Source organism: Tachypleus tridentatus, chromosome 13, assembly GCF_004210375.1.
Source record: "Tachypleus tridentatus isolate NWPU-2018 chromosome 13, ASM421037v1, whole genome shotgun sequence".
In the NCBI taxonomy this organism is placed as follows: Eukaryota; Metazoa; Arthropoda; class Merostomata; order Xiphosura; family Limulidae; genus Tachypleus; species Tachypleus tridentatus.
The window spans coordinates 164,788,267-164,803,280 of NC_134837.1; the positions used below are offsets into that span (position 1 = coordinate 164,788,267).

Here is a 15,014-nt window from a genome sequence, read left to right on the forward strand (position 1 = left end):
TATATAAATAAATGTATACAATATGTTATTCTTGAAGTTGCTATGTATCAGTTTTATTTCCCATGTTATGACGTGTGTGTATAAATATTTCAAAGTTCTTTGTGTGCCAAACTTTGCTTTTGAGCCTCATTTATTCAGCTTTAATTTAATCTAGCACTTGTTCTGGCATTTTGTTTTCTAATCAACTTTTAGTTTTTGCACAATACAATTATATTTTTAACCACCAAGAAGGAATTTTCAGAACTCAGTTTTAACACTGGATTTTGAGTTCACAAAACTATTAATTCAGACTAAAGTCCAAGCTTAGTTATTTTCCTTCTGAGGAAAGCTAAGCATAAATTAAAACATTTTGCATTATAAACTTCCATGAAGTAGGACTTCATGCATAAATCATATATTCTGATACCTTGGACAACAAATTTTACCATTACATTTTATCCAGTCATAAAGGTATTTGGTTTTTACATTATTTGTCTATTACTGGAAAAAAACATAAGGTACTCTAAAAAGCCAGAAAAATTCCTGAAAATTCTGGAGTAAGGTAACCTAGCACGTAGAAATGTAGGCCCAGCATGGTCAGGTGGGTTAAGGAGTTTGACTCGTAATCTGAGGATCACTGGTTCAAATCTCGTTACATGAAACATGCTCGCCCTTTCAGCCATGGGGGCTTTATAATGTGATGGCCAATCCTACTATTTGTTGGCAAAAGAGTAGCCCAAGAGTTGGCGGGGGTTGGTGATGACTAGCTGTCTACCCTCTAGTCTTGCACTACTGAATTAGGGATGGCTAGGGCAGATAGTCCTCGTGTAGCTTTGCGTGAAATTAAAAAAAACCACATGGAAACAGTTTAAATGTCTACCCAAACCACAATTTAAAATTATATACATCAGTATAGTTATTAACTATTTCCTCATAAAATTTATTTTAAAAGCTGTGTGTAATCAGTTTGGGTATGTATAAATGATTATTCCAGCATATCTTATAATCATGTATAAAATAAAAGTTGCCATTACATATAACAAGTTGTTCATTGTCAAAAAATTGTATAAATGGGCTAATATTATAAGAAACAAATAGTGAGGCAGTAGGTTAATTTACAAATCCTCAGCCACATCACATCACGAAACATATTGAAGTAATGCAACAATATTATTACAGTGATTAGAATAAGAGCTTAGTAAAGTTAGACTGCCAGCTTTAGGAAAAATCAAAGTTAAGTTACATAAACCTTTAAGCCATAATTTATTAGTCCATCCATTCTTGTATAAATATAGTATTTGTTTTTTTTTTGTGTGTGTGTTAACATAAAATTATGATTTCTGTGAAAGCCTTTGTATGGAAGGTTTTCTGCGTGCTGTACTATAAAATTCTACTAATGAAATTCTAAAAAAACACAAAATAATAACTGTACTGTAGGAGGTTACAAGCAAGATGAACTATACACACTTTTAAACAAAACATTTTAGGAGTATATTTGAACATTTTTAGCATTTATCACTTCAACAAAAAGTTTTCTCAAAATTTCACACTTGTACAGTGTATGGGAAGCATTTACTTCTGTAATTATTACACATTTCAACTTTCCTGATTAAGTTTCCCTTGTACAGCTGAAAATAGTCATTTTGAGATAACTTTGCACATAATTATGTTTCTTAAATGTCTGCCTTAGAGATATACATGCCATTTAGTTTTGAGCTAACTCCTACTTAAGTTCAACTGTTTAATGAGAACTACACTTGTGCGTTATGACCACGAACATTAGGGCCACATAACCTCCAGGTACAGTATCTCCCCTTTTTTGTTGTTATTATTTTTGTACTTGCATATTATAACTTCTGTAGTGGTGGTCTACTTTCTCTCATGATAGCAGTGATATTTTGTAACACAAGAGATGAGTTTATAGTTTCTGCATCACAGTTTCTGTGGTGGATGCAATAGCTTTTGTTCCATCTGCTGTAGGTTCCTTCCTGCATACTGGGCCTCTTCTTCCCATTCATTAGGCCAGCCTTCCTTCCCCAAAGTTTTGACATTAAAGTTTACTCAAGGCTTGACTCTCTGTGTGGAGAAATATCATCATTCTTTTTTTATTTGTTTACATTATTTCACAGGTATGCTCTTTTATTTCCTGTTTTCACTTGATTTTTGGGTCCATACAGTCTTGTTTCTTGACCAACTGCAAACCTGTGTTACCACAGTGTTATTTCTATGATGCATACTTTTCATATTTATGCTATTTTGGTAGCTACTGGTGCAAAATAATTTTTTTCTTGGATAGTAGTTCACACAAAAAGTAGAAAGTATGAATACCCACAAAAGTGTATTATAAATAGATCATGATTGTAACCAGAAAATTTTGGACAGTAATTATCTCTTTTTGGATATACAAAGGAATGTAATTGGCTGCGTTATGATCTCATGTGGTTTTTGTGGATTTCCTTGATATTGTGGAAAATCTGTGATTAAAATTAGTGGGGGAAAAAAACCCATAAGGTATGAAGATGTTCAAGAAGAGGTTAATTTTAAAACAATTACTACACTTTTCCATCAGAATGATGCAAAAATAGAAATAAAGGGAAAAGGTGCAAAGATGACTGTAATATAAGCTTTGTCAGTGAATGTGTAAACATTTTCTGTACATGCACATGTGAAACAAATTGCAAGGATTCAACTTGTTTCTTCAAATAATAGTTACCTGATCATGTTATGCTTTTTTTATGGTATGAATTTTATATGTACCTTGTAACATGAATGACTGACTTTCTGGAAGTTAGTGAGGGATTTGGCTTACTTGAAAAACATCCCAGAAGCAGCACTGCTGCCATGATTTGACCTTCTAGTCTTCTTGATGGCTTTATTCTGATTTGTGGCTGTTTTCATTCTGTACCTCAGTTCCCATTCTTTAAACTATATTCTCTGTTTGGGTGGATCCATTAACTTTTATTTTCATTTATGATGAATGCCTTTTTGTTTTTGTCTTTCTCTGACTGAGGCATTTCATGGTAATCCAGGGGAATATTTTCTGGAGAAGTTTGTTCTTTTAATGTTATGTTAACCCATAATTCTTCTTCTGTTCCATACTTCTTTATTGGTTCTTGCCCTCTAGTAGCACAGCTGTATGTATATGGACTTACAATGCTAGAAACTGGGGTTCAGTACCTGTGGTAGAAAGAGCACAGATAGCCCATTGTGTAACTTTGTGCTTAACTTCAGAGAAATAAAAATATTTGGTTCTTCTGTTGCTGGACTAGTTGGGATGGGTTGTTCTTCTATTTGGTATAGGTGCCCATTACACTGCTATCTGTAATTTTTGTCAGACTCCACTTTTTGTCCAGAGGTCTTTGGTGGTGTATCTAATTCTTTGAAGACCCAGACTGTTGTGGCCTGGCTTCAGTCCTCATTGTCTCCTATGGTTTTTACTCCTTTCTCATTTTTATCATTCTATTTCTGTTCATAGTCTTGCTAAATCTGTATCTCACCTATCCACCCATCTACTTTCTGCACTACCAAGTGTCAGAGTTTTCAGTGATTTCACTGCCAGCTATAACCCTGTGGGAAGTCATTTTTCTTTCCTTGTCAGCCTTTGATTTTCGTTTTGAATATCATGTGATGTATTCAGGTACTCACCAGCAGATTATCTTGCCACTAATTTTTTTTTTTCCCACTGTTCCCCTTTGTTTTTGATGTTGAAAAGATGGAACCTCAAATTACTTTGCTGAGAATACCATCACATGAGCATTTATCCTTATGCCTAATTTTATCCTAGGCTTTTTGTGTTTTCAAGAAGACTAAATTTGGAACTGTTGACATTGTACTGTTTTTTTTTTTTTTATCATTCCTTGGTTCTGTCTGGAGGGTATCTTCCCACCAGTAAAAACTGTGGATGACTATGACCTTTTTTTTTTTTTTTTACACCTGATTGTCTTGTCCTTCAGAATATTTTTCTTCATTTTTGTCAATTGAAATTGGATATTCTATTTCTGTATTCTTCATTTTAGCTCTGTGCCTACTCCTTTGTTCTTTCCTTGACTCATGGGGGCATTTGCTCATCTTGTTCTTGGGTTAAGACTGGAATTCATGTTTTACATGATTTAATTTGATCCTTTTTGCCCTTTCTTGGGGTCATTCCCTTTCCAATGTTGGCATTCTCCTGCAGTGCAGGAGGACTGCTTGTCTGAACTAGCTTGTCACACCTTCCAAATCTTTTCTCATTTGTACCTGTGTTTGGTACATGTGGGCATGTTTTCTACTCTTATCTCACTTGGGTTAAACCTTCTTCACTTTGAAGGGACCATAAACTCCATTACTCATAAGCAGTTGATGTTTATTGTTTCCACATTGCATACAAAGATCTTTTACTTTTGGAACATGTGTATTTCCTTCTACAATTCATTCTTTTTTGCTGTGTTTACACGTGCCTCTTCAGTTGATAGCTACTGAAGCTGTCGTGCCCTTCTTTGGACTTTTGTCCTTTATTTCCTCCTTTCAGTATTTTGTTTTGGCAACTTGACTGTGCCAATGTAGCATTTCCTTTCTGTCCCCTGACTAGATATTCAATGCTTTTTTGATTCTGTATTGTCAAATTGTATGTGGGGACAAATTCTGAATGAATACTTGATGTATGTAGAGTGTTTTCCCTATTTCCTTTGTATTATTGTGGATCAGTTAGTTAGGATACACTATATATATTTCCTAATAACTTTTTTTTTTCCCCTCCAAGATTTGGATCTCCTTTTATTTTATTGGGTTTTTCACATGTCTAGTTATGCACATGGGGCTTCATACATTTAAGTTTGTTTCTCTTGCCCTAACAAGGTTCTATGTTTTACTCTCTACCCTGTGGTTAAGTTTATCTTCAGTTGGACATGCTTCTCATCATGACATTTGCTACTTCCTACTCCAAACTTTTCCTCTTCTCAATTTCATTTCCTTATCCTTTGGCCATATTAGCTGATGTTTTTAACCAGGATAGGTCTTTATTTTTCTCTCTACTTATTCTCCTATATGTCAGGTCCTGTTGATGATGTTTTTTTGGCAGGCTTAACTTTTCCCTGCTCCTTCATTTGACATCCAGCCTTCTCTTTTTCTGCCCCATTCCTCCTCTCATGCTCCAACTGCATCTCTTTCTGTGTCCAAAGGATATGGTTTCTTCATTTTCATGTGTCAGGTGTGTCCAGTCCTTTTCCTGCAGGACTTTTAGATTCTCTGATTGTGTCCTTTTTCTGATCCATTTCTGTCATCCATCAGTTGTATTGAAGTGTTTACCTTAATTCAGCCATCTCTTTCTTTCTCTGGGTCATGTTAATATGGCCCATCTTTTTGGCCTTTTCCACTTGGTTGTTTGAACATGATTTGCCAGTTTTACACTTGATGATTTTTGTGCAGCTTTATCTTTTGTATTTTGCATTACCAGTTGTGCTTTGGTTTTCTTTTCTTGTCTCTTCCACTTTATTCTGATACTTCCTTTTTCACTGACTCTCTTGTCCTACTCCATGCACTACTGGGAATTTGTTAGTATCCATGCACTTCCCTTGATTCCATCGTAGCTGTTAACTTCATATTTATTGTTTAATCTTTCTTCTCTTTTGTGCCTGTTGTTGTTACTCAGATGCCTATGCACTGTCACCATGCTTTCTTCCTAATACATCAGCTACTGGGTAAGTGGTCATTCTTTCACATTCCTGTATATTAAATTAATCAGCTGTATCATGTTCTTACATAACATTCCCATTGATCCTTTGAGAGATAATTCAAACTGCCATGTTGCTGTTTTCACACATTTATCTCCTTTTGTTTTCATCTTGTTTCATATCCTGCAAGGTTTCTTTTCTCTCCATTGCTGTTTTTCACTTCACTTACATACTGTTTTCTTTTTTAAGGCATTTTCCCTTTCCTTAGATCTTGCCATTTGACTGGTGTTGCTTCCCAGGGTGTGTTTATTTCTGAAAATCTGCATCAGACCAAAGGTAATGGAACACACTCGGCTCTTAACTCTACTAGTGCCCACTATGAAATGGGATGTTCAGTAAGACTACTATAGTTATCCTTATAGTTTACAATTTTACTCATTTGTCTAGTCAAGACTATACCATTTTATTGGGCTATCATGGAAAACTCAGCATTGGGAAAGTGACTGTCCACTCCTTTAGCTCACACTTACCCACTTTAAAAATATTGTTTTGTGGTCACTCATTGCATTATTTCCACCCAGAGATTTTTTTCCAGTCAGTAGTTGATGGAAATCCAAGCACTTCCTCAAATCCTCCCAATGTGAGTTATTCCCTCTCATCTTCAAGTAGAGCAATGAAGGACCATGCCACTTATTTTTTCCCCATCAGTTTTGGCAGTAGACCTTGGAAATTCCTCACTGGTTGTACTGAGCTTGATATGGTGAGAAGTAGGGTAATGGTGATGCTGTCATTGTAGTGTAGGTCACTCATTACACAGCTAATGTGCCATTCTGCAGCCAGATCTTGCTTAGTAGAGTTGAGACAAGCACTTACTATACAGTTTATTTGCACCCTAACCACACCACATTTTGGCTGACTGGTCACTTGTGTGCAGGTGCTTGGTTGGCCATGTTTGTATTTTGTTCATCTGTGTAACACTTTCAGCTGTTCTACCTTTTCCACCCCTTTCAACTTGGGCAAGTAGTGTACTCTGCTTGACACAAGATGTCATATCTCATGGACATGCCCCTGTGGTCTCCTGCTGTTGAGTGTCACACTCTGCTAGGCTTAAGTTTAGCACTAGTCCATCTACCACTTTAACTTGGGATTCTAGAGCATCACTCTGTGTGGAGGCAGTGTATCAATTTGAAAGTTAACATTTCCTGTACTTAAAATGTAATTTTGATAGATTCTTGCCTCTTCACATATTCTTATTTGATCATCCAACTCCTGGTGCATCTTTGTTTATTTTTACCTGGTCTAAGAATGAAGTTACTTCTAGCACAAGTGTGTAAGGGGATTTACTGTGTGTGAGGTTGTGTTGCCCTCCTGTTTGTCATTGTGCATTAGAGCAGTTCCCACAAAACATGAGTTTATGTTGGAGTTAGCTCAAGGGAGATGTGCAAAGAATATGGCAATTCTATTTGTATGGGTGAACATCTGTTGGAAATATGTTTTCAGTATAGGAAAATACTAACTTTTTTACTAGTTGCAGTGAAATTAAGGGTTGTTCATTGGTGTCAAAAGTGGAATTGAGACAGTACTTTAAAAATTTGAAAACAAGTTCAGATATACAAGTAAACTAGTTATTTTTTGTGTGCATAGAACTTGTATTCTTCTATTTTGTATACAGATACCTTATACTCTAAACCTGATTTCTGAATAAGTTAGTCTGCATAATTTCATATTTCATCATTTTTAAAATTGTAGACAAAAGAAAAGTTACAAGCAATTTACACAAATGTGGTTTAGAAAATTGAATAGTTTGTGATGACAAGAAACCCACTTGAAGTAAAAATGTATTCTCAAGATGGCTGGTATGGGTATTTTAAACTTAAATTAAATGTTGTTCTATACTTTATTTTAATTAAAGTTTTAATACTCATACCAGCATTCTTGAGAATACAAAATTGAATAGTGTCAACTATTTGAATTTGCTGTAATATATTTCAAAATTATTAACTGTACTGAAGTTGCCATCTTTTTCAAAATCATTATGAAGAATTTGGTTCCAAAATTAGACCAAATTTGGTATTTTTGTTGCTATTCTCTTTTATTTAGTATGGGTGTTGTTGAAATAAATGTTTATTATTATTCTTGTCTGCAGAATAAAAGGTTTTTGCCACTTGACTTATTGTCTTGTTGAAAACCCATTTTGGATATGATATTATTTGATGGTGCTTGTATTTGAAGAAATTGTAATAAAGGTTGAGAACATGGAGGAATACAATTTTGTGTGTTTATACATAAACAACAAATACAAATTGTTTAGGATGGTAGTTTTGATTTAACTGTTTAAATTGTGTAAAACATTTTGACACATTAAAGTAGTTTAAAAAGTAATTTTTTATCAACTTTTTTTTTCCCCTGCAGAGGACCATCTCGACCCCTTCCAACAGAACCTCCATACACGGTTTTTCTTGGAAATCTCCCACAAGGCATAGTACAAGGTGATATTGATGAAATATTTAGCGGGTTAAAAGTAAGTAAATGTGTGTGAAATAAAATTTTGTTGTAAACTCTGGAATCCCAGTTTCTATTAACTTTACCAACACGAGTCTTCCTATAGTCACAGGTCTAAGGCTTTGTCATTACATTTGTAGGTTCACATTCAAAGTTTTATTGAACTATTATTTTATTAATGTATGCCAAAATGCTTAGTATCACACTGTAGATTATAATTTAAATTTTAATATTATACGTTAGTTAATTTATTAATTTTAAAAGTAAATATTATAAACAATTCCAAATATGAATATTTGTGTCACACAGTATGTTGAATGCAGCATTACTTCGAAATAGATATTTGTGATGTTGAACTACAAAGACTGTACCTTATTATGAATACCTTGTCAAATTAGCAATACTGATATATTAGAATATAAGATAAGAACTTACTATATTTTCTAGTGTCTGATTCTGAGATATTAAGATATTTAATGAATCAAGCAAGATGGCTCCTTCCACCTTTTCCATTTTTTGTAAATACTTGCTTAAATATACTTGCTTCCCCCAGTGACATGTATAACTAATCAAAAGCTCAGAATGTTCTCCTAGTGGTTTTCTCAGCCTGCATGAAGTACTTGCAAAGAAAACTTTATGCTAGATTCCCAGTGGTAAAGTAAGACATTAGTGTGCTTGAAAAATATTTTAGACCCAAATACAGCTGGGTTATTAAGCTTGATAAATTATAATGGAATTCTATGACACTGATATAGTAATTTTTTATTTCAAAATGGATATATAAATCTTTAAAAAAATATTTTGTTTTACATCCTCCACTTGCAAAATTTTATAAAGTTTAGCAACTTGCAGCAAGCAGCAAATGAGTACAAAGTTCATAACTATAAGAGATAATATTCTCTATGTCATTCACTGTTCTGTGTTTTAAGAAAGAAAAAATAAAATTTAAAAATTTATTTGTGATTAGTAATAATGTATATATATATATATATATATATATATATATATATATAATGCTTATAACTGAAAATGTGACACTTTTAAAAAATACTTCTCCACTACCCCTCGGTGTGGATTCCTGTTCGTGGTGAGGGGACCTCCTAGGGAATGTTCTGTTCTTTCATTTTACCTCCTCTGGGATCTAAACATCCACCCGCGTGTTTGCTGTGCTAGGCGACCCGTGAAGGGGAGGAGAGGATCCTGGTAGTTGAGGAGTCCAACCCTAACACACCACTTTGGCCTTGAAATCCTGTAGATGGGCGGCTTTTGGGTGGCTCCCCTTGGGTCATTCGGCTGGTCCACTTGGGCTAGAGTCAACAAGGCTAATCAAGTAACAGTGTTGGATGTTTTCAGTGGGTGTTGTGGACATTGTGTCTGATGCTGGTGTTTGGGTATAGTGCTCACGAAACTCTGGCATTGCTGCAATATCCTTGCATGACATTGTAGTGCATCCCCTCGTAGGGCTCCATGGTGGGTGGGGTCAGTGAAATTTTCCTTTTATCCTATGGATCCTCCAACAAAAAATGTAAATAAAATAGTGAAAAAACAGTCAATAGGTAAACAACCACATCTTGAAGACTCTGAGCAGCAATCTTCAACATCTGTAACACCTGTACCCCATTTTCTTATATTACATTCTCTTTCAGAAAAACCTTTAGGGCAAATGTCCCTCTTTTTTATTCAGAAGAGACTAGAGGGACTTGCTGGCTCTCCAAAGTCAGTAAAGAAGCTTCAATCTGGAGACATATTGGTTGAAACATCCACATCCCAACACAGTGAACTCTTGAATTCAAAGGCAATTGGGGATGTACCAATTGAGGTTACCCCTCATGCTACCTTGAATTCATCATGAGGAGTTATTGTTGAGAGGGACTTGAAGAATGTCCCCGAGTCAGAGATTCTTGCTGGTCTCTCCACTCAAGGAGTTTCTACAGTGAGGCGCATCTCCACTCGCAAAGATGGAGTTACACTGCCAACAAATACTCTCGTTTTGACATTTACTTCATCACGTGCACCTGCCACCATAAAGGCAGGTTATCTCATTTGCAGGGTACGGCCGTACATTCCAAACCCTCTCAGATGTTTCCAATGTCAGAGATTTGGCCACTCAAAGACATCATGTCGTGGTTCCCTGACATGTGCTTATTGTGGTGGCAAAGACAATGATGCCTATGAGTGTCACACGGACCCACATTGTGTCAACTGCAATGGTTCCCACCCTTCTTACTTTTGTTCTTGCCCAAAATGGTTGGAGGAAAAAGAGGTGCAGCATTTGAAAACGACCCATAACATTAGTTATCCTGAGGCTCGCCACTCCATCTTGGACATATGCTGCTGCACTTCGTTCCACAACTACAGTGGGAGTGTAGACAGATCTCTCTGTACCTCTAAGAGAATCGTTTTCAAAACAAATGAAAAGCCTTTTGACCTCCATGATTAAAAAGGTTGATGAATCGACTTCTACACCCATCTCCGTTCCTCCCATACAGTCCAACAAATCTCAAGATCCACATCCTTCGGTTTCAAATACAGGCATTTCTTCTGATACATCCTTTGCTCCAACCCCACGATGCAAAACTATCATTTGTTCGCATCCTCAGTCACTGGAATCCCCTTCCAACAATATAGACCTGCCCAATCAACCCAGGGCAGGATCCATGGGGGTCGATAGACCTCCTCCGTATAAGGACAGTAAGTAAAAAAGACGTGGTCATAAACAGAAGGGTTCTCCAGCCACTTTGCCTACCGGTCATTAAAAATGGCTACATTGATACAATGGAACTGTCGAGGTTTACGTTCTAATCTGGACGATATCAAAACATTGAGTGCTTCCTACCATCCTGTATGTCTTTCCTTACAAGAAACATTTTTAAAACCTGCTGATACAGTCACCATTCAGCAGTTTTCTCTGTACAAAAATGACAGGCTGTGTGATGGACAAGTACATGGAGGGGTGGCACTGTTGGTTGATCAGCATGTGCCCGCCCTGTCTTTGTCACTCAACACACCCTTGGAGGCTGTAGCCATCCGTGTTTCCTTGGGTCATACCATCACTGTTTGTTCTCTGTACCTGTTCCCTGGAGAGACATATGATCAATGAGACCTTGATGCTCTCGTTGAACAGTTGCCGTCTCCATATCTAATCTTGGGGGACTTTAATGGACATCATATCCTCTGGGGAAGTGCTGTTATTGATAGGAGAGGTCGCTCTGTAGAGCGTATGCTCTCTGATCACAATCTTTCTCTTTTCAATACTGGTTCTTCCACTTATTTTCATGCACCTAGTCAGTCCTTTACCGCTTTTGATCTTTCGGTTTGCTCCCCTTCATTATTTCCCCATTTTTCATGGAGGGTTGACAGTAATCCACTAGGTGGTGATCATTTTCCTGTACTTTTGAGAGAGACTGGCCGTGGTTGATGCCAACCTTCCCATGTGCCTTGGTGGAAACTGGACCAGGTAGACTGGTCCACTTTCACTGCTCTCGCAGAACTTGATCCTGCCATCATGAATCAACTATCAATAGATGACTGTGTGGCGGCAGTAACTGACTGTATTATACAAGCAGCTGCTCAGTGTATTCCTAAAACCTCGACACGTTTTCCACGATATCCTCGTCCATGGTGGAATCTTGCTTGCCACTTGGCATGGAAGGCTCAAAAACAGGCCTGGGTTACTTTTGTAGATATCCCACACTTTCGAATCGCATCGCTTTCCAATGGGCTCGTGCAAATGCTAGGTGGGTAAGATATCAAAGCCAGAAGGAATCTTGGATTAAGTTCACAACTAGCATATCTTCTACCACCAGTTCCAAGGTCATATGGGACAGGATTCGAAAGGTTGGTGGGCACTACAATTCTGTCCCCCTCTCCATCTTGCTCTCTGATGGCCAAGAGGTAGCTGATGTCCAGAGCATCGCCGATACTCTAGGTGAAAGCTTTTGCTGGGTATTTAGCACTTCTGCTTGTTCCTCCACCTTCTTGGCCATTTTGACTATAATTGTCCCTTTACACTAGTGGAACTGAAAATGGCCCTTCATCGGTCTGGCAGTACATCTGTTGGACCTGATGATGCACACTATGACATGCTGTGCTGTCTCTCTCCTGCTTCTCTTGATATTCTTCTACTTGTTTTTAACTGGATCTGGCAGGAGAATGTTTTTCCTGATGCCTGGCACTAGGCTATTACCTTACCCTTCTCTAACCTTGGAAAGATCCCAAGATTCCTTCACACTACCGTCCAATTGCTTTGACGAGCTGTCTCTGTAAGACCTTAGAGAGGATGGTTAATGCTTGTCTTGTTTGGTTCCTCGAATCAAACAACTTTCTCTCGCCCACCCAGTGTGGGTTCCGACGACAGCACTCCACCACAGACCACCTAATTCGTCTGGAAACATCGATCAGAGAAGGCTTATGACACAACATGGAGGTATGGCATTTTGCGAGACCTCCATACATATGGGTTATGTGGCCATTTACCTATGTTTATTAAAAATTTTTTAATGGACAGGAGATTCCAAGTTCGTGTGGTTTCGACACTTTCCCATTCTTTTGTACAGGAACTTGGGGCCACTCAGGGCTGTGTTTTGAGTGTCACATTTTTCATTATAAAGATAAATGCCATCACTGAACAACTTTTTCTCACTCTAGCAAACGGGCTCTATGTTGACAACTTTCACATCTTGTGTCAGTCATCGAATATGAGATATCGTGAGCGGCAACTACAAACTGCCCTCAATCGTGTACTGAAGTGGACTATGGCGATTGGCTTTAATTTTTCTCTCTGTAAAACCGTTTGCATGCACTTTTGCCACCAACAGGGTATCCACCCTTATCCTGAACTCCATATCAGTGAAGTTTCGCTGCCAATGGTCCCTGAGACCAAGTTCTTGGGGCTTATCTTTGACCGTAAGCTGATCTTTATACCACACTTAAAGCAGCTATGGGTCAAGTGCACAAGAGCGCTGAACATTCTTTGTGTCCTCTTTACTGCCAGTTTGGGAGTAGATTGATGTTCTATGTTAAAGATATATCGTGCTCTTATTTGTTCAAAATTCGACTATGGACCAATGATCTATGGCTCTGCCAGATCCTCGGCCTTAAAGATGCTGGACCCCATTCATCATCAAGATCTTCGACTCTGCACTGGGGCTTTCTGCACCTCATCAATTCAGAGCTTATATGTGGAATCTCACAAACCTTCTCTGCACCTTTGCCGTTTGCAACTGTCTTTGCTGTATTCTTCGAAACTTCGCTCCTTACCACAGCATCCCACTTGGGGATGTGTATTCCTTCCTCAGTGGGCCTTACTTTTTCAAAACAGACAATCTGCGATTACTCCTTTTGGTCTTTGCATCCATGCACAATTGGATGAATTAGGTCTGTCCTTGGAAAGAATTGCAGAATCCACTGGTCAGCCCATCCCCCCCCCCCCATGGCTTATTACAGTCCCCAAATGTGACCTTTCTTTAAGTCATCTGAAAAAGGCAGATACTCCCGATTGGAAGTACCGTCTTTTATTTAATGAACATCTTTCGAACACCCTTTCTATTCCAATTTATACGAATGGTTCAAAATCAGATGACTCTGTGGGCTCTGCCATGGTTTGTTGCAGTTCGGTGCTTGCGTGCAGAATCCCCTCTACAGCTTCTATGTTCACTGCTGAACTGTATGCCATATCTCTTGCCCTGGATCATATTGAAGCTGAGCAGTACTCCGACTGCACTATTTATACTGACTCCCTTGGAATCACTTCACCTTGGCTCACACCCTGTTCTCGCTGATATTCAAAACCGACTGGCCCATTTCTCATTAACATCTACTTCTATCCAGTTTTTCTGGATACCAGGCCACGTTGGTATTCGTGGGAATGTGCTTGCAGACATGGCAGCTAAATCTATCTGCTCTGGCACTATCATCACTGTGCCTCTTACGTACATGGACTATGGTCCTGTATTCTAGGCTCGGCTCCGTGTCAGCTGACAGTCCACTTGGAGTGAACAACATGACAACAAGCTTTTCTGAATAAAATCCTATATTGGGCTTTGGCCGTCTAGCTTCCGTAAGGTTCGGAAGGAGGAAGTTGTTCTAAATAGACTACGCATTGGTCACAGTTTTTTAATTCATCGTTTTGTTTTATCTGGAACTGATGCACCAGTCTGTAGTTTGTGTAACACTCAAATCACTGTAGGCCACATTTTACTTACCTGCCATCGTTACGACTCTCAACGAAGGCACTATTTTAAACGTGTTCTGTCCCAGGGTTTGTCTTTGACATTGGACAGTGTTACTGGTGATGGTGACACTGTCCACCTTGATAAAGTTTTTAGTTCTTTAATGGCCATTAATCTTTTTAACCTCATTTAAATGTTTGACATTTATTCATTACACCATTTTAATGGTGGTCCCTTTTCAGTCTCAATCTCTCTAGTTCAATTTGACATTGTAAAATGGCCAGAACATTAAATAACTCGACACCAGGACTGGAAAGGCCAACTTCAGGTGATTAATGCTGCTGTTTGAACTACCCATTAGTTGTCCTGGCGAGTTGTTATTACACTTTTGTTGCATGTCATTTAACACTTTTATTACTTTACCTTTTAGTACTGGCCATTATGACACATAACCCGGAACCAGGACTGGAAAGACCAAGTTCAGGTGACTGACGGTGGTTCTTGTACTTACCTGTTAGTTTTCCTGGCGTGCTATGATCATTAACATTCTGCTACAGGAAGTCCTTTACAACTTTGTAGACTGGATGTTAACATTGGTTTTATGCCATTTTATGTTTTGTTTATATCTTTGTTTCCTTTTACAAATTTTACTACATTTACTTCACTTTTACCTTTTTTACAGGACATTCGGTTACTTTTTATTATGATTTTGTTA

At 37.8% G+C, this 15,014-nt stretch overlaps 1 protein-coding gene across 1 annotated transcript in view; it reads left to right on the forward strand.

The window, feature by feature from the left end:
* Window positions 1-15,014, forward strand: part of eIF4H1 (eukaryotic translation initiation factor 4H1) — a 59,582-nt gene that overhangs the window by 12,596 nt on the left and 31,972 nt on the right. Inside the window, exon 2 of the mRNA XM_076480775.1 lies at window positions 8,040-8,148. Within this exon, the coding sequence (XP_076336890.1) occupies window positions 8,040-8,148 (109 nt within the window). The remainder of the gene's footprint in view (window positions 1-8,039; window positions 8,149-15,014) is intronic.